Source organism: Cladophialophora psammophila, assembly GCF_000585535.1.
Source record: "Cladophialophora psammophila CBS 110553 chromosome Unknown aczJe-supercont1.8, whole genome shotgun sequence".
Taxonomy (NCBI): Eukaryota; Fungi; Ascomycota; class Eurotiomycetes; order Chaetothyriales; family Herpotrichiellaceae; genus Cladophialophora; species Cladophialophora psammophila.
Window position 1 is genome coordinate 1,162,011 of NW_006912929.1, and position 18,259 is coordinate 1,180,269.

General features: G+C 51.8%; 8 protein-coding genes across 8 annotated transcripts; 3 read left to right on the forward strand and 5 right to left on the reverse strand.

The window, feature by feature from the left end:
• Positions 1–1,205: 1,205 nt before the first annotated feature.
• A1O5_06057 (uncharacterized protein) lies at positions 1,206–3,806 on the reverse strand (the record flags this gene model as incomplete). Its single annotated transcript, XM_007746653.1, has 1 exon — positions 1,206–3,806. The coding sequence occupies one exon, from the start codon at positions 3,804–3,806 to the stop codon at positions 1,206–1,208; it is 2,601 nt and encodes an 866-aa protein (XP_007744843.1).
• A 481-nt stretch (positions 3,807–4,287) lies between these two features.
• On the reverse strand, positions 4,288–5,402 carry A1O5_06058 (uncharacterized protein; the record flags this gene model as incomplete). The annotated part of the gene is made up of 2 exons (XM_007746654.1): positions 4,288–5,262; positions 5,325–5,402. 2 exons carry the CDS (start codon positions 5,400–5,402, stop codon positions 4,288–4,290), a joined length of 1,053 nt encoding a protein of 350 aa, XP_007744844.1.
• Positions 5,403–6,289: 887 nt separating this feature from the next.
• On the reverse strand, positions 6,290–7,638 carry A1O5_06059 (uncharacterized protein; the record flags this gene model as incomplete). The annotated part of the gene is made up of 6 exons (XM_007746655.1): positions 6,290–6,391; positions 6,452–6,634; positions 6,698–7,081; positions 7,156–7,236; positions 7,288–7,440; positions 7,498–7,638. 6 exons carry the CDS (start codon positions 7,636–7,638, stop codon positions 6,290–6,292), a joined length of 1,044 nt encoding a protein of 347 aa, XP_007744845.1.
• A 1,051-nt stretch (positions 7,639–8,689) lies between these two features.
• A1O5_06060 (uncharacterized protein) lies at positions 8,690–10,166 on the forward strand (the record flags this gene model as incomplete). The annotated part of the gene is made up of 4 exons (XM_007746656.1): positions 8,690–9,017; positions 9,073–9,490; positions 9,545–9,848; positions 9,897–10,166. The coding sequence occupies 4 exons, from the start codon at positions 8,690–8,692 to the stop codon at positions 10,164–10,166; spliced, it is 1,320 nt and encodes a 439-aa protein (XP_007744846.1).
• A 746-nt stretch (positions 10,167–10,912) lies between these two features.
• On the forward strand, positions 10,913–12,429 carry A1O5_06061 (uncharacterized protein; the record flags this gene model as incomplete). Its single annotated transcript, XM_007746657.1, has 2 exons — positions 10,913–11,279; positions 11,315–12,429. The coding sequence occupies 2 exons, from the start codon at positions 10,913–10,915 to the stop codon at positions 12,427–12,429; spliced, it is 1,482 nt and encodes a 493-aa protein (XP_007744847.1).
• A 138-nt stretch (positions 12,430–12,567) lies between these two features.
• Positions 12,568–13,893, reverse strand: A1O5_06062 (uncharacterized protein; the record flags this gene model as incomplete). The annotated part of the gene is made up of 1 exon (XM_007746658.1): positions 12,568–13,893. The coding sequence occupies one exon, from the start codon at positions 13,891–13,893 to the stop codon at positions 12,568–12,570; it is 1,326 nt and encodes a 441-aa protein (XP_007744848.1).
• A 1,120-nt stretch (positions 13,894–15,013) lies between these two features.
• On the forward strand, positions 15,014–16,247 carry A1O5_06063 (uncharacterized protein; the record flags this gene model as incomplete). Its single annotated transcript, XM_007746659.1, has 4 exons — positions 15,014–15,068; positions 15,153–15,400; positions 15,538–15,818; positions 15,953–16,247. 4 exons carry the CDS (start codon positions 15,014–15,016, stop codon positions 16,245–16,247), a joined length of 879 nt encoding a protein of 292 aa, XP_007744849.1.
• Positions 16,248–16,595: 348 nt separating this feature from the next.
• On the reverse strand, positions 16,596–17,976 carry A1O5_06064 (uncharacterized protein; the record flags this gene model as incomplete). The annotated part of the gene is made up of 3 exons (XM_007746660.1): positions 16,596–16,752; positions 16,832–17,579; positions 17,808–17,976. 3 exons carry the CDS (start codon positions 17,974–17,976, stop codon positions 16,596–16,598), a joined length of 1,074 nt encoding a protein of 357 aa, XP_007744850.1.
• Positions 17,977–18,259: the final 283 nt, after the last annotated feature.

The following is an 18,259-nucleotide window of genomic DNA, read 5'->3' on the forward strand; positions in this document are numbered from 1 at the left end:
ACTAGGTAAGACAATTCTACTTAAAGGAAGGTTCTTCTCATGCCAATTCTCGACAATAGGAGTAAGAAATGTGTGGCTCGAAACTAGCACCCCGTGTGCAAAGTACGGAAAAAAAGGCAGGGAGACCGTCTGATTAACTAGTGAGGTTTTTGCAATATAAAGGGGACTTTCTAGGCGCCTCTACCAACTGTTTTAGTTAAGCAGCTCTGGTGGTTTAGACCAGTAGCGTAGGTGCACGTCATCGAATAGTAAAATACCGGTTCCCGGACGATTGTCTACCAAAAAATAAGTGCCCAGCGGAGACAAAGGTGCAGCCGATCGCTCGTTATCGCTCGGTGGGAGACTCAGGGAGTGCCCAGGGCGGACTAGATATTGGCTCAGGCAAAGCTCAGGGTAAAGCAGCCTTCGCTCAGATACTCCATTATGTACATCCTTCCCGTCCATTCATGAATGGATGAATCTCTGTGAGGAGTTCACAACAGGGGAAAATGAGAAGGTATCCAGGATAATGGCGCGAGCTTTGGGGTGGATGTCTTGAATCGTCCAGCCAACTACCAATATGTCCGCGTTGATACAGTACAGTACTGGGTATATCCTGGTCCAAATCCCTGACCCTGATACCCAGCCAACGTCACCGCTGAGCTCATTCTCCAAGGGCACCAAAGTTCGCTGTTCTTCGCCATTTTGCCGCCGCCGTTGCCGCCACTACTTCGTCGTCCAACTCCGTCCAGAGGGAATGAATGAATCTGCCTCGGCGCTTATGTACAGCGAGCGGCTCAGTTATTGATGCTTCAAAAGTTCCAGCTGACCTTCGCAAAGGACGGATACACGGACAGACGCGTGGGCGTGATTCAATTCGCGCGCGCTCCTCGGACTTACCTCAGCCTCGCCAGCCCCCGGCGGGTATTCTCTGCAGATCAAGCTGAGAACCCAGATTCAAGATCGGCTCCGTCGGCGTCCATAGTGTGTGACTTCCATGTCTTTCACACGGTGTCTGTGAGCGGGTGTACTATGTCTTGAGTAGCGCTTCCACTCCCACTCTCACTCCCGCTGCTGCAGCTGCTTTTGGAAGAATCGGCCGCACACTGTCCACGGATCTAGTATTTGATATTCTTAGAGTCCATGGGTAGTGAAAAAATGGTTGTCCGGGCGGGTGTGAAGCCTGAGACAGAAATAGAAACAGTGCAAATACACTTTCATCGGGACTACATCGTACTCTGGTCGATCCGCATGACCACTGCGAGGCCAAGGGGCAAGGGTGGGTAGAACGCCGCTGGTGCTTGGATGTCTGTGCCGAACTCAATGGCCGGCAGCGACGAGACGGCCAGGTTGTTCGCCGCAGCCGCACTGGGAACTACCCCAGAGCTTCCAAACAACGAGTTGCACGGTATGACTGCTAGGTTCCTGAGGAGATGCCCTCCACTCATCCGAGACCACTCCTGTTGAGCCTGCAACGTGATGAAAGCGGTGCCGTGGACCAGTTCTGCAGGGCCCAATGACAGAGTTTCGGACTCGTTGTCGGGCAGAATCAGGTTTAGGATATCGCTCTCGACCCCAGCAATGTCAGCACGTTGATGGACCAGCGCCGTGATCAAGTGAACAATTGTGCCTGATTTCCCGTATGAAGGAGGATGAATTGTCACCTTGGCCATAGATCCCCAAACCCGATCTTTCCGAACTGCCGACACTCGAGGCTTGGATGCTGGACTCTTGGGCAAATTTGCGATTCCCATGCTCCACCACTCGGCCGGCGCGCTTCGAGGCAGAGAAACAACCTCTGCAGCGACGAAGGGAGGAACGAACGTAGCTGAGCTCCCATCCTGTCGGAAGATATTTGCGTCTGGAAGAAGATGAAGATGTTGGCCTACTGTCATCTCTCCACTGGACGCCTCATACGTCGAAGCACGATTATACTGCAGGTCCCACGCATCCGGCCCCTCGTCCGCCTCGTCGCCTTCTTCGCCCATGCCGGCCTTTGTCGATCTCGTCCCAGTCAGATGAGCTTGTTGCCATACTCTGCATGAAAGCTCGGGACGAACAGGGCCATCTGTGCAGCCGCTTTCCAAAAAGGCTATCCCCCAAGGCCACATGTCGACACCTCGCTCTTGGCCAATCCGCCACAAATGCTGCAGACCCAACGCCGTCTCCTCCAAAAACCCTGCCTGCGAAAGAAAATTCATGCTGTGCGGAACCAGAGGGATTTGTCCGGCCATATGGACCATCTCTACCAACCCTGCATCGTGAACATTGATTTGGGTTTCCTCTTGTTTGCCCACTGGCACACAAATGGCTTGACTGTACGGTCCAATGTTCGCTGGCGCCCAGTAGCTCCGACTCTGCACGTGCAGCCCTCGTCGGGCATCACGAGGGCCGGCGTCGATTAGCACACTCAGACTGACTTCAATGTTCTCTGGAAGCGGACATGCAATTGTGACACGTGCTGGAGGGTTCGGCTCGCCTGAGCGGAACAGCGAAGCATAGATCGGGTTGACCGCCCCAAAGTTCGACATGTCCTTCAGCAACAAGGTCGTGGAGACGATATTAGACGGTGTGAGCCCTGTCGCTATATCGAGAGAGCTTGATATCGACCCGAGCAAAGATTTCAGGTCATCACATATATGCTGCATTTGACTTGCAGCGCTGCTTGGACTTTCAGCATGGCTGGGTCCGCCGGAAGTAATGTTGCAAATTGATACATGGCCTGAGGTCAGGCACTTGACAGGTCGGAGGGATGGTATCAACATTCGCCGCGACCTTTGGGTGTCAGCTTCATCGGGCTTCTCTGCATCGCTGCTGACGCTCGCCGTCTCTTGGGGTTTGACAGTCACCACGACGGCTTGGAATTGAGGGTCAAACAGCTGTGGCACTCTGAGTGACTCTTCCTGTGTTTCAGAGCCATCTGCATGGTTCTCCTCTGTTCTGGGCTTCCCCAGTTGGAGATAGCTCACTCCGCCTTCCCCAGTAAATGTAGATTGCTGTTCTGGTGGGACCACGATTCTTCTCCTCCACAGTCTTCTAGGCCCATTGACAGCCAGCGACTCGTATTCTCCCCCTTCTCCCAAGACCGCTCCGCGCAGCCAGAACTCGTGGTCGGGGAAGAAAGGCCGGAGACCGTTCACAAGCCTCAACTGGGTTCTTGGGTCTGCTACATTGGCCCACAAAAGACTCTCTTTGATGCCACCGCTTGCAATCTTGATGATTCTGGCGTCGCAGCCAGCTGCTCTCATGTCATCCAGCAGGCCAGTCAGGGACTCACCTCGTCCAATTGGGGGAGGAAGCGCAGGATATTGCCAGAGGTATGCCAGCGGTGTTAGACCAAGCCGGACTGCGACAGACTCGACTCTGGTCCGTTGGTAGGTCGAGAGTATGGCGCCCGAACAGAGAGCATTCGCTTCGGGGTGTATCTGCATGACTTCCCTCAACAAGGGTATCAAGTCTTCGGTCTCGTCGAGCGTTGAACCGAGATCGCTTGCATCGTAGTATCGACCCATTTGCACTGCCGAGCCCATGATTTCTCGCCGGTAGAGCGGAATGCCGAGACACTTCTCGTACAGTGGTATCACGGAGTGTCCGACCGTCTGGTACATGAAGCTGTTTAGATCTTCCCCTTCTTCAGATTGGCCTTCTCCGTGAGAAATCTCGACCGAGGATGCATTCCTTCGTTCATTGCTCACGGATGTGGCGCCCGGGTAGAGGTTGGCGAGCGCCACCACCTGGTGCCCGCTCTCAAGGCAATGCAGGATGCTGAACAGCGAATCCTTGCCGCCCGATATCAGGGCTATGACATTGAGCGAGTTGGACGACATTTCCCAGCTTGCCGTGACATGCCGATACAGAGTTTGGTCACCGCATGGTGATGAGAGTGTATCAACGCAGCATCAAACATACAAAGCAGGCAGATTGCGTGATTCGACAGGCGGTGCTTGTGGCATGAGACATATGTACCCAATGCTCGATGTGTGGGAGGATGATGGATGAGGATTTATGGTTGAGATATGAATTGCATTTAAGGCGCATATGCTCTGCAGGATCTCAGATTTCCTTGCTCCGGCGACGCATTAATCTTAAAGGCTTCCTTTTCTGAAGGAGTCACTAATCGTCTCTCCTTTTCTATTCCATCACCTCTTTACCCTTCTCGACGGCGGGTTGACCTTTAATCTTCCTCCTATATGGTACTCTAAATCGAAAACAGCAGTGGCATGTTACCAGATATGCAGAAATTTTCCTCTAAGGGCTCGTATATCATCTATCCCTTTCCGCGCCCTTTGGTCGTCTTCGCGACTTCCTTTAAAGCTTAGCACTGGCGTCCTCCTTGAAGACATAGAATGCCTGTTCACGTCCATTAGTCTGTGGAAAAGAATTGCGGTACAAAGCAGGCTGTTCAGTTCGTACCTCCTGAATAACCGTCGCAATCAGCATACCCTGCTTGCTGAAAATCCTCGAGTTGATCATCGCTCTCCCATCCCTGGCCCACGGAGAGGTGACCTCGATGTACAGCAGCTCGTCGGCCCGGAACCCGTCGTGGGTGTGGAAGTGGATCGTGTGATTCAGACTCGTCATGATCTTCATGGTGGTCGGTATCGGTGACTTCGCTTGGTCTCCGATTCTCCAGACCCCGTGCGGAACACCGTGGATGGACAGCGGGCAGTCCATGACATGGTAATCAGAGAGGTGTATGACACCGAGAATATGCGCTGCCGTGCCTCTCAGGGATGAGATGGCTGGATCGATTTGCGCAACGGTTGGAGCCATGCTGGTGGCTGGATTTTTGGGATCTAGAAGGAGACCGTCAGCATCCCCCGAGCCTCCATCAACTGCCTGGAATTTACTTTCGTGAACATGCGGGAGTCTCTCGAATTTCATAAACGGCCCTCTCGATGTACGCATCAGTTCGAAATCGTCCAGGCTGATCTCCCGCTTCCGCCTATCAATCCTCATGGGCACTACATGCGTCATGGCTCGGCCGGACCAGGGCGCATCGTTGACGAAACTCGTGGTTATGGTCACGCACACCTTTTCATCCTGTGCGATGTTCACAATCCGCACCGCGAATCGCCGACCGTTGCCTATCCGCTGTACTTTGTACAGCAATGGTTTCTGCGGATTGGGCGCCAGCATGAAGTGCGTCTGCAGCGAATCCAGCATGAACCCGTCAGGCACTGTCTTCCACGCGGCCGCTGCCGCCTGGGCCATCATCAACGGACCCGGATATGAATTTGTGATGTGAAATACCCACGGTTCATGCACGTTTGTGAAGACATCCTGGTGTATACACATTAGAACTTTGAGGTTTCTGCAAAATCCCGTCACACTTTGCTACTTACGGGCGCGACCTGCTTCAGCTCGAGATGTGTTTCAAAATCCAGCTGTTTTGGCGCCGACTCTTTGCTCTTTGGAGCCATGTCTGACTTCTCTCACTGCAGGAACCCGCTTTAATATGAAGCTTGTACCGACGGCGCTGAAACCCTTGTGTATACCCTTGGCGCAGATAGATTGTTCTATGCAACGAGACGCCTGATAATACTGAACAGAAACACTTCCGACTTGGACTGACACTCATTTGCGATGTATTCGCCTGGGGATGTTGAGTAACGTTATGGTGGACGAGCACGCTTACAGCATGCTCAGCCCGCCAGTCTTGCCGGATTGTCGACTTGGGGTAAATTTCTACCGAGGCTCAATCTCTCCGTTTAAAGCGTCCCCAGAATCGAGCTCCCAACACGAGCGCAGCGGCCCGAGACAGTCAAGTTAAGTCGCACATCAGCATCAGTTACCATGGCCAAGTCCAGCTGATCCTACCCCAGTCATTGTTTCCAGTCCGCCGCAGTCGGTTGTGAGCGCTATCCGCCAGCCTTGTAATCCCCAGACTTCCACTTAACCCAATTGGAAGCGAACAACCCACAAGCAGTATGTGGCGCATCAATATTTTCGCCTTATTCTCCAAGCACCAGCATGAGGCCCGTCTAGGAGCCTGTACTGGTTATACGATGAACAAGTCGAGCGTCGCCGCCACCGGCCGTCCGAGTCGTTGCAAACTCATGTGCGTTCTCGACAAAGCCATCTCTTTCAGAAAACTGTCTTCGCCGTCATTTGCGCAAACGTGTCATTCTAAAGCGGGTATTTTGGGGGCTTTTTTTTTGAGAAGGTGCAACCGTCTTGGTATACATGAGAGCATAGAGCTGTGATGGAAAACTTTGTGTATACTGTTAGTTTCCATCGCCGACTCCAAGTTGATGCACAATGCCTCCTCATCTTTTTTAATGGCCGGACACTATATGCGAGTGTATAATCAAAAAGATTCGCGAGAATATTTATCGTAGAGATCTGGATACCACTTCTGTCCCACGTCCGGATGGCTAATGACGCGGTTCCGCAGCGAGGCTTCGCCGAACTACTCGCGCCAATCATTAGTCCGCGCATAGCAGTGAGTTCTAGGAATGGCTTGACATACACAGAAGAAGGCCGGAGAGAGAAACTCGCTTGCGACCTGATTAATACTCGGCACCACTGGCGCATCAGAAGCTGGGATGCATCTGGTGATATGGGCAGCGGATTCTTTGAGTTGATTTAGTGTTAGGTCGTAGCGGACAGCGAGGAAATAAGGGATGCTGTAGCGCACTGTCTCTGTCGGAGCCTTGAAATTAAACCCTCATCAGGGACTCGTCATAGACTGATTTCGAGACGGACAAGAACTTACGACGACTCGGTGGGTAGTAGCTGGGCACAGACCCCCCGTTATTGCCTCAAAGCCTTGTGCTATATTCACAACGAGGCTGCCGGGCACCGGCGGAGCATCAATCCACTGGCCCGTTCTGTTGAGGACTTGGAGGCCGCCGACAGAGTCTTGGGAAAGGAAGGTAAAGAGACCTGTGGAGTCCTTGTGCGGACCCACCCCTTGAGATCCTGGTAAAGCGGGAGGGTATTTGATGAATTTGAGTCTGTCCATGTTGCCACGGAACGGAGCGAAGGTGTCGATCGGAAGACCGAGACACTCGGCCACAGATCCCAGAAACGAGTCGGCCAAATTGGACATCTGTTGGATCAGGCGATTGACCAGATCTTCAGTCTTGGCATCGGGATACTTGTATTCCTCTTACATTAGTTCTGATGTGACATCCTTGACTGAGCGAGCAAGTGTTGTTGACGACTTCTTACCTGGCTCGGGCCTTCGAGCCGCTTCCAAACTGGATCACCATCCATCCAAGAATCTTTCAGAGGAGTCCCAAAGTCGAATTGCTTTGCTCAGGTCAATTCCTCGTCCACTGTGACGATAGATCCCAAACGTACTTCCCGAAGATCAGTCCGCGAAGCCGTGGTTTCGGCGCCTAGGGCCGTGTAGCCGAGGAAACAAGGCGAATTGATCATGTTGCATTTCTCCTTGCTTTCCGGAGGAAGATTAAACAGCTCGGGTACATTGCGATGTCCTTCTTCCACCACTGACTAGATCTTCGTCAGACGGAAATCGAATCACTGGATGCCTGGCGTTTCAAACTTCACCTCTAAACCTGTATTGATGAGATAAAGAAATCCGACCTTGAAAAGAGCATCTTGCAATTGCTTCAAAGCTTGTGGCTTTGTCTCCGCGGATTGAAGATTTGTGAAGTCAATGATGGGGATTGTGCTGAATGAAGTGGCCATCAGTGCGGTGGGAAACTATCGATTGCTATACGAGGTGTATACACTCCGACTGAGTGCTTCCTATATGACCGCAGAATGCACACAAATGATGATGTTGTAGAGAAAGAATTGTTGTTGTTGGTGAAGGACATGGCCACTTACTTTCGGAGTAACTTTGCAGTTTCTACTCCGTACCCGGTACTTCGGATATCTCGCCGAGCGTGCGAATGTTTTCTGTCTGGAGTACCCAGTAACCTGCACTGGTGCTGACGAGCCGAGAACCAAGTATGGAGCCCGGAGCCCGGAGGAAACATTCTCCGTTCCGGCTCTACTCGGTCTCGCCTAGCTATCATAAGTCAAATTGAGACTAGCGGCATCTTGGCCAGGCTATTTCCCTCCTGGCACCTTCATCACTCCGAGCCAGCTGCATCGATAGAGCACAACCATCTCATGAACCCCACGAGGGAAAAGCGAGTTCGCCTGGTGGCTTGCGAGCCATGCAGACAACTGAAATTAGCATGTGACCACAGTAAGCCAGTCTGTTCGCGCTGCGTACATGCCGGACGATCCAATTCCTATATGTACCGCGAGAACCCTTTCAAGAGACGTCACAGCAAAGGGAGCAATCAGATACGGTAGCCAAAGCGGTCGTCATACTGCCAGCCAGCTTAACCTAAACTCCTATCAGAACCTCTCCTACCACACAGAAGTCTCCGGTGAATGCCTCACTTCCCCAAAGATCCCTAATTGATCAGGAGCCCGCGGAGCCCCGCTACCCGAACACTGGTCATTTGGGTCTTTCCAGCTCCGCCACCCTCTTCAATCGTCTCGCTGGTGATGGGGATCTTCATGAATCAAGGCCAAATCAGCTATTACCAACCAGCCATGGTTCGACACGAATAAACGGCAAAATTAGTCTTCAGCAGAACCAAGTCCTTCAGGAAGTGTTGGATACAGTCGAGGGCGAAGATTTCAAGAACCTTCTCGACTTCTGGCTGGCGAAAGGTGCACTCAATCTTTGCGTCGACTTGTAAGAGGCAAGCTGTTTGACGTTACCAATCCCTCCGTGATCATGGAGAAGCTTTCAGATAATTCGACCAAACCTCTGAACATTTCGCCGGGATCGACCTTGAATTTCAACTGCGAGATCAGTGGTACCAATGTCAGGTGGGAGAGCATCACCCTTGCGCTAATCGCGGCAGGTAGAGCTACAACAGATATCCCATTCTTCCCGCCCCTCTACACCTCCCGACTTGAACTTCGTACTTTACAACGAGCCATTACAGAGCTCTCAGATAGATGCTTGGAGATCATGCTTGGGCTTGATTCGTTGAACGACATACAACTCATCTGTCAATATGAGAATTTCATTTTGCATTCCGTTATGGATGGAGACCAGAGTAAGCTCTGCGATATTTTGGAGGTATATGTCACTAAAATACTGATACATATCAGGCTACAGCGCATGGCGCCGATTAGGCGACGTGATCGGCTCATTGCTATTTCTTGGCCTGCATGAGAGAATAGCGGATATGCCCATGATTCCCGGATTCCTCGCCGAGCTGCGTCGGTCAATATTTGCCCAAATATACTCTGATGACAAGAACATGGCGGTGTTTCTTGGTCGCCCTCCCAGATTGAGTCGCAAATTTTGCTGTTTTCAGCTCTCAGACAATAACCGAGATACACATACAAGGAATCCTCCCAGACCGCCTATGGCAGCTTTAGACCACACTTTCTTCGGCTCCAACGACCGCATTGATCAAGTGACTGGCTTGCGTTGGACAGCATGCCGTGCTTCTTTGAAGGAAGAAATCATGGAAGTTCTACACGAGCATGGTGGGCAATCAGCAGAACGAGTGTTGCGATTCGAGTAGGTATCCGATGGCCACCATGCATTTCTTTCATACTACTGACAAATACCAAGCGCGATCTATGCATGTGCACAGAGTTTATGGCGATCTCTCCCGGGTCACCTCAGGCTTGAGCGTACACTCTTTCTGCATAGAGATCGGTCACCATTCGAGAATGATTTTCTGTTGAATACGCGATTGACCTACATTCAAACGTTGTTCCTACTCAGGAATAGCGTTGCGAATCACGAAAATGCCGTTTTCGCCGAGACTGAAGTGGAGTTGCTCCGGATACCACAAGAAATGTTGTCATTGACAGTTGAAGCCATAATTCTCCGAGACCACTTGGTAAATTCGGGAACCAGTCTGCTATGGAAGGTAGGGATCGATCTATCTCGCATGATGAGTCAACTAATTCATTCCGAGGTTGCGCATTATGGCCCTCCAGCCGCTGGAGTCATTTACATTTCCATGCTTCGGCCCACATTCTGGCAACCGCGCGAGGACCTCTGCATCCCCAAGATGCTGCAAGATCTAGGTGTCTTCGCGTCGGAAATCGGGCTGGGTGGCCTGTTACAGGAGGAAGCTCCTAACTACGACTTGGTTTCTCGAGCTGCAAATACGATACAACGTCGCATCAGCGCAGCACTTTCTTGTGGCGGTGCATTTACTGATTTGAGGGTGGCGAGCGAGTAGCTGAAGATCTCTCACACCAGGAAGGACAACCGCACCTAGACTTCACAAGTCTGGACTTGTCGGCTTATACCGACCTCTGGGGTTGCGAAGTCAGCTTCTGGCAAGACCTAGGAACGCATCCCTCTTTGCTAATGCCAACCAGCTAACCGCGGAATTCCGAGGATGGTGGGACATCTGCGGGTGCGCGAGCGAAATTTTGAGTCAATGGACAGGGGGTCGAAACGTCAGGCAGACAGTAATGATGGTACCGGGGCGGCGCAACTGGGAGTAGGACGTAAGAGTGCCAGGGGCAGCACGGCGCCAGGAAGGCTCTCCAGCGTGCAGCGTGGCAGCGTACCCTACCGAGAGTGTGCCGTACCCAAAATTTACAGATCCACCACTGACCGTCTTGGAGTGACGAAAACCCACAAGATCTCGGCGAGATCAGCTGCACAGTCCGAGTCGAGCGGTTATCTCTCCGACAAAGAACAATAAAACGGACATGGCCAGAGATTCAAGACATCGAACTATTTTCAAGCACAGTCCTATTTCGCAAACTGACTGAAGCATAGCATTTCAGCATTGAAACCTCAACGATGGCGTCAGACGGTTATTACGATCTTGGAACATTTACGTCCCTAATTACGACCACGAGTTTCGAAGCGCAGAAATAGTTTGATTGAGGCATCCTATGGTTATACGGCTTCAACCACGACGAAGCCATCAAGTGTTTCCAAAAGGCGATTGAAGACGATCCCGATTGCGGCATGGCATATTGGGGTGTCGCCTACGCTTCCAGGCCCAACTACAACAACGTCTGGGCTTCGTTTGACCAGAAAGACCTGATGCAATCGGTTGCCACAAGTCACGACCTCTCTCGCGAAGCAATGAGACATGTAGCCCATCTCACGCCAAAGGAGACCGCCCTCTGCAATGCGAGTCAATCTCGATATCCGAGTCGCGACATCCCGTTCGATTTTGAAACCTCCAACCGAAGCTACGCCGAGACAATGAGAAAGGTCTACGACGAGTTTGGGCAGGAAGATCTTAATGTCAGATGTCTATTCACTGATGCTCTCATGATGACGGCGCTCAGAAAAATATTTGACACACACACCGGCCGGCCTATTGCTGGTTTGCCGGTTCATGAGGTAACTAAACTCCTTGAGGACGGTCTGAAGAATCCAACTTACGAGAGCATCCCGGTATTTTGCACTTATACATACACCACATGGAAATTTCTGCCAATCCTGCCGTCGCGCTGCCTGCGGCCGACTTCTTGCGGCCACTATGTCCCGACGGTGCCCATCTGAAGCATATGCCCTCTCATCTCGATGTTCTCGTGGGAGGCTACAGGCGTTCGATCGGGAGCAATCTTGAGGCTGTCAAGGCCGATGAAAAGTTTCGGGTACGATCTGGTGGCACAGGATTCTACACCTTCTACCGGCTGCATGATTATCACTCTCTCATCTACGCAGCAATGTTGGCTGGTCAAAGCCGTGTTGCTCTGGAGGCCGTCGAAGGCATGGAAGCCTCTATCACAGATGATTTGTTGAGGACAAAATTACCTCCTTTGGCGGACTGGATGGAGTTTTTCAAATCTGTCCGCTTGCATGTGTACATCCGGTTCGATTTATGGGATGCTATCAAAGCTTACGAGCTTCCTGAAGACCAAGAACTTTATTGCGTAGCGACAACGTTCGCCCACTATGCCAAGGGTCTGGCTTGGGCTGTGTCTGGACACCTAGACAAAGCCGACAAGGAACGGACGCTGTATCAGGCCGCTGCTACCCACATTCCACCGTCGCGGAAAGATTTCCCGAACACAATCAGTGACGAGCTCAGGATAGCCACTGCCATGCTGGACGGCGAGATCGAATATCGCAGAGGGAACTATTCCGTGGCATTCAAACGCCTGAGAGACGCGATCCACTACGACGACACACTCTTATATTCCGAACCTTGGGGTTGGATGCAGCCGACTCGACACGCCTTCGCAGCCCTTTCGCTTGAACAAGGCAACGTTGAGGATGCATTGCAGGCATATGTCGAAGACCTGGGACTGGACGACTCTTTGACCAGAGCCCATCAGTATCCAAACAACCCCTGGGCTCTTCACGGATACCACGAGTGTTTAGTGAGGCCAAGGCGCACAGATGAAGCACGCATTATCAAGAAACAGCTCGACTTTGCATTAGCCTGGGCAGATGTGCCGATCCGGGCCTCCTGTGCCTGCAGATTGGATGTGTTGAAGGCAGTGACCGATGGGTGTTGCCACAAATAAATGAAGTTCGGATATCTTACATGGCTCGTGGGCACGAGGTCTGAAAGCAGCCGTCCACTCCAAATGAAAATATGATTCCTCCCCATATTGGACAGAAATGTACTGGTCGAAGCTACCAGGAGGGCAAGAATTGGCCTGTTATGCCGTGTCCAGAGATGTATGTCTTGATGTTGTGCTAGATGCCACATGCACTTGTAGTGACAGAGCTTTGCCTGCCTTGGCCTTCTGGAGCTCCTCCTTGGCTGCATCGATGGCCTTGACGCGATCATCGTAATTCTGGATACTTCGTAAGTCTTGTACTTTGGCAAACACTTCTTTCTTCCTTTCATAGTCGCCCCAGAAATGTCTGTTGGCCCGATTGGCCGCCAGATTCCATTGCTCCAGGCAGCCTTCCTCTTCGTCGCTCAGGGCAAGAAAGGCATACATATCGGCACGCCTGGCTTTGATCTCCTCCGGCGGGATGTCAGATATCTCCGCCCGCAGCCGGGTCCCGATATGGCTATCATCACAGCCAAACCCCTGGACGATCAGAAAGGTGGGCACTACAATGATCACCACTGTGATGAGCTGGCTCACCAGATCCGACATGCCAATGGTGATGACGTGTGCGCCGAACGCGAGCCAGGAAATCCAACGTACAAGTTCGTAGACCAGCAATTCACGCGGGCCCGACTGTTTCCTCCTATTCTCCTCTCTCCTGCGGACAGGCCAGGTCCCGACTCTCTTGGTCTCGTCCCTCGTGCCTGGTGGCTTGGGGTTATAGACAAAGACCTCGCGCACCAAACACTCCGGAATGAAGAGGACGGCGGCTCGTGCGTCTGGCAAGAGCACGATGACTTTCGCTTCCGGCAGCTTTCGAAGTTCATCTTCGTCGAAAACCTTGTTGTTCACGTTGGGTCGCCTTTTCGTTGATACTAAAGGTTCAGGCTCCCCGAGCGCTTTCTTCGTTTCCTCGACAACAGCTCTGTCGAGCCAAGTAGTGTTGCGGTTAACTAGATAGGCCCTTCCGGCGGTAGAAATGACCATGGACATGGCGTTCGCAAAGCCCCACCAATCTCCCATCAGGACCGTCATCACGATAAATCCAGCCTGGACAATGGTTCCGGTGAGTAGAGCTAGCCAGAAGTCAAGAGCGAAGGAATGGGCCTTTGCATTAATGCTCCATTCGACGCAAGTCCCCGATGTTTCAAAGTCCTGCTCGATGAGCCAGCGACTGAACCATCCCGCGAGACCAGGAGTATATATGTTTGCGGAGAAGTTGAATAGCTGGAAGCCTGGTTGTTTGGCTGTGAACTCATCGCTTGCAATGACATATGCTCCGAGGAGCGGCATATACTGCAGCCATCGACTTCGGACAAGCTTACCCACATGGTTGTTGACTTGCTCCGCGCCGAGGAGGGTTACGATACCCAAGGCATCAAGTCGAAATGGTTGAAAGTTCTTCAGGTAGCCCAACAAAACCATGCTGGGAGTATTGCCGCTTTCAAGGGATGCGCCACGGGTCGGTATTGGTTATGCTGTCAAGACCGATCTGCAAAGGAGATGGGAAGCTCAAACATGTCTTGTTTCACCCAGGTTCGCTGACCGCCCTTTTGTAAGACAGCCAAAGGTTCGAGGCGTCCGCGCCACACTCGTCAGGGGCAATGGTTGCGTTGACGACGCCTGGTCTGCAAGCTGTCAGCCTCTCCTCACATTCAATCTATTCAACGCCCAAACGGATACCATGTCCAATTAAAAACAAGAGCAAAGACTACACCGGCTGTCTGGGGTAGAGGGGCCGTAATACTCTCAGTAACTCATGGGTATTGTCAATCCCATCCAGCTGACCGGGAGTCAGGAGGACTTATGGCGGCTGAGATAGAAGCTGCCCGACGGGCTATCCCTGGACGGGTGTAGCGGGACTGGGCTGCTAATCTTGCCTTGGACCAAACACATGGAAGGCCTCTGGTCTCAGCACGAGAACACAGAATACCCTGCCGAAGTCGATTTCGCAATAAGTACCCGGTACTTTTGTGCAATCCCTTTGCGAGTGCACAAGGCTGGATAGATCTCCACTCCTTTCCAACCCATGGATGTCCTCCCAATCACCAGCTGTTTTTTCCCGGCTGCTGCCGCCCTTTCGAGACAAGGCTTTGATGCCAGTCTTCCACAGACCTCAAGGCGGAATTGCTACCTAAACTCGAGGATTCTGCGGGGAAGCCAAACAAGTTCTACCGCAAACTCCAACTGAACTTTGATGTCGCGGCCGAGACCGAGCAAACCGAAAAATAGGGAGACTCGGGATTGCCCTCTCCAAAACTCTTCACTCCACCTACCGCGTGCCTTGAACCTAGAACCGAAGCCTCAATCGGCACGCTGCTGGAAGTTGGAAGTGGGGGTCAATACATGTTTATCGAATACTAACCGAGGGCCGAAATATCCACCTTTGGATGCCCTCCCTTCAGCCTTTCCCTAATATCTTGCATGTTGTCTCAATCGAAGCGCGACCTAATGTCGGATAAATTCACCAGATTGAACTAAACCAGACATCCTATTCTCTGACCCTGACAACCTTCTCTCAAATTTCGGACACGATTTCTTCGACATGCCCGGACTCAACCTCCAGGGCGCCTCAGCCATTGTGACAGGTGCAGGCTCCGGTAAGAGGGATACGATTTCCCATGTCCCTATTATTTTGCCCTTTTGACGCGTCACACTCACTTACAACCTGACCGCCTCTTCAGGCATCAACTTGGCCTTTGCACGGGCCCTGTTTGAGAAAGGGTGCAATGTCCTAATTGCAGATATCGGCCTTCGGCCCGAAGCACGAGAATTCGTTGATTCCGCCGCACAAAAAGGCGGCCCGAAGGTTGTCTTTGAGCCAACAGATGTCACGGACTGGTCTCAGTTAGAGAAGACCTTTGATATCGCGAAGAAACAGTTTGGGACTGTGCCCGACCTTGTGTGTCCTGGAGCAGGGATCTATGAGCCGGTGCGTCGGAGACTATAGGCAGTTTTGTTTTGTTGCGTCTTTTTTACACTGTCTCTCTTTTCTCTTTCTTCACAATATTACTGGTTAGAGGTCGAAAGACCGAAATATAAACAACTAACGTTCTTGGTTATCAACAGCCAGCCTCAGGATTCTGGGGAGATATCGATTCAGCCTCCCACTACAAGCTATTCGACATCAATCTTGTACATCCGATCAAGATGACGAGAATTGCTATTCGGCACATGCTGCGTGCTAAGAAGGCAGGAACGATCCTCCACATTGCCAGCGTTGCGGCGGAAACTGTCAGTGTGATCACGCCCCTGTACCAAGCATCAAAGCATGGAATTGGCAGTTTCGTTATGGGCATGGGTGCCATAGAAAAGATTTGCGGGATCCGGGTCCTCGGAGTCGCTCCTGGGTACGTATTATGAGATACCACCCTTGAATTTGCATCACCACCCCCCAAGATTGGGACATACGCCTGGCAAGTTCGAAGAACTGGAATAATTTCATCCACGGCGACGGAAGCTGATGTGGAAAATTTCTTTTCAGGGCCATTGCGACTCCTCTTCTCTTAGAGGATCCCGGGGTCGCTGGGTGGGTTGATCCGACGAAGGACAAGATGCTCGATCCCAGTGTTATTGCGAGCGCCTTGGTCGCTCTGGCTGAGAACGTAAATGACAAGTATCCGCCAGGGACACTCCTGGAGGTGATGGACGAGACCGAAGACCAATGGCGCATCATCCCGGTGTTCAACAATCCTGGGCCTGCAAGGACGAATCTGGTCAGTAACAAGGACAGTGCACTGGTGACAATCCAGAAGATACTGAAGGAGGAAGCCGAGTGACAGGAACTACGTAGCTTATATATCCGATGCATTCATGGAATACAGTTGGAGCTGAAGAATTGTCCTGCAACTGGCGACATCCGAAACGAGCTTGTTTCTCTTGTTCTTCTTCGAGACCCTGTAACTGTAGCCTATTGCAGCTTCATGTCAAGCAGTGAGTTCTATCTCATCCTCCAATATAATAGATCAAGACATCAGATCTATAGTCGAACCCTTGAATGCTTTCTGTGCTGGCTGGTATGGTCTCTAAATGCCCTCAGTGGTGCCATCTGCTCGTATCGTGGCTGGAACCGTGATCTACTTTCTATAAGTATCCACAGCTCTATACTAGAGTCAGGTGTGCTCCTCTTATAATTCGATCTTGGTTGAGCTCTCGCGGTTATCCGACAAGCACCACTGAATTCCTTCGACAGTCACCTCATCCCATCGCGTACTGGCTTTCAGACTATCGAATCGTCTGAAGCCATGTGGCAGACCGGGGAAGACGTATACTTGGGTCGGCACCCTAGAGGAGCTCGTCAGAAATCTGTGCTAACGACACCCCAGCAAGTTTTCCAACTTCAAGTAGCAAAGAAACGACTTACCCGTTTCTATTCAGCTTGTCAGCGTACAATAATGCTTCATCTCGTAAGGGGTCCATCCCTGCAGCCACAATGACAGTCTTGGGCATGCCTTTGACCTTCTCGTCCGGAGCCAGCGGCGGGTTTAAAAGGATGTCCGTCGGGTCGGTGTCTAAGCTATCAAAGACATCGATGAACATGTTGATTTGAGAATGTGGGAGTATGGGGGCATCGGCGTTGTGTATAAAGCTGGACCGTTCCTTGGAAACTAGCAGGTCGAACGGATACGCTTTTGGATGTATTATCCACGGAATGAGGAGCATTTGGCCGATGATTTTCAAGTCCACTGCTGAATGCTGTTGGTCTTGTCCCCTGAGTACAACAGAAGCCGCGATGCCTCCGCCTGCGGAAATTCCACCCACAATTACCTTTCCGCGGTCGCCGCCAATGGAGGTGATATTCTTGCTGAGCCATAGGAATGCGTCCCAGGCGTCATTGTGCTGGGTAGGATACCTAAAGTCCGGAGTGTGACGGTAGTTCACGTGGACAACGATAACTGGATCTGGGGACATTGCAATGACACGGGCGCAGTTTGCGTCCTCTGTCTCGAGGCTTCCAAAAAGGTAACCACCGCCATGGAAGAAGACATAGACCGGAAGTGGTCCGGTAGCGGAGAGATCAACGCCTTTTGGTTTGTAAATGCGAGCCGGGACGGTTGAGTTATCGCGCGTTGGAATATCCGCGTCTTGCCAGCTCACTTTCTCCAAGAGTCCTGCGAGAAATGATATGTGTCAGCACTGATATTAATAATAGCGCAAGTCGCATAAACTAAATTTGGGTCAAATGGTACAGGAAGAAGCGGCAATATCTGTTCGGGGACGTTTTCGAGGGCCATCGCTAACGTGAAGACCGATCCGTCTGACAGCTCTGAGGCAGTAGCAAGCAGTGCCGGGTCGCCTCTGGTAGCCGGTTGATCATGAGAAATGCTGGGCGAACCGACCTGATGTCTGCAGCTCTATCTTGGATGCTTTCTCACGCAGAGCGTTCCTTGACTGTCGGAGGTCTGCAGGGGTTTCTCCCGGTGCCAGCCCGACTGGAGGTATTTCAGTCACTCGAACGAATTCCTCCCACTCAGGATTCGGTCCCTGGTATTGAGAATAGTCTGCCATGGTTATTATTGTGGCTGTCAGAGTAGACTCATGATAGTATCGCCGGCAAGATACGTCCTTTTGTCCTCCGGGAAGTCAACGATCGGTATAGTAAGGGTTTCGGCTACCGGCAACCTCCCGGCACCATAACCGGGCGACCAGATCTGCGCTTGCGTGTTGGAGAAAGTCCGGCTATTTGAATGACACCTTTTCGGAAATGCCTTGTGATTCATTGTCCAACACTATGTGCAATTATTCTTGACCCCAAAACTGAGGCGAAGGATGGCGCGCTGTTCGGCTGAAG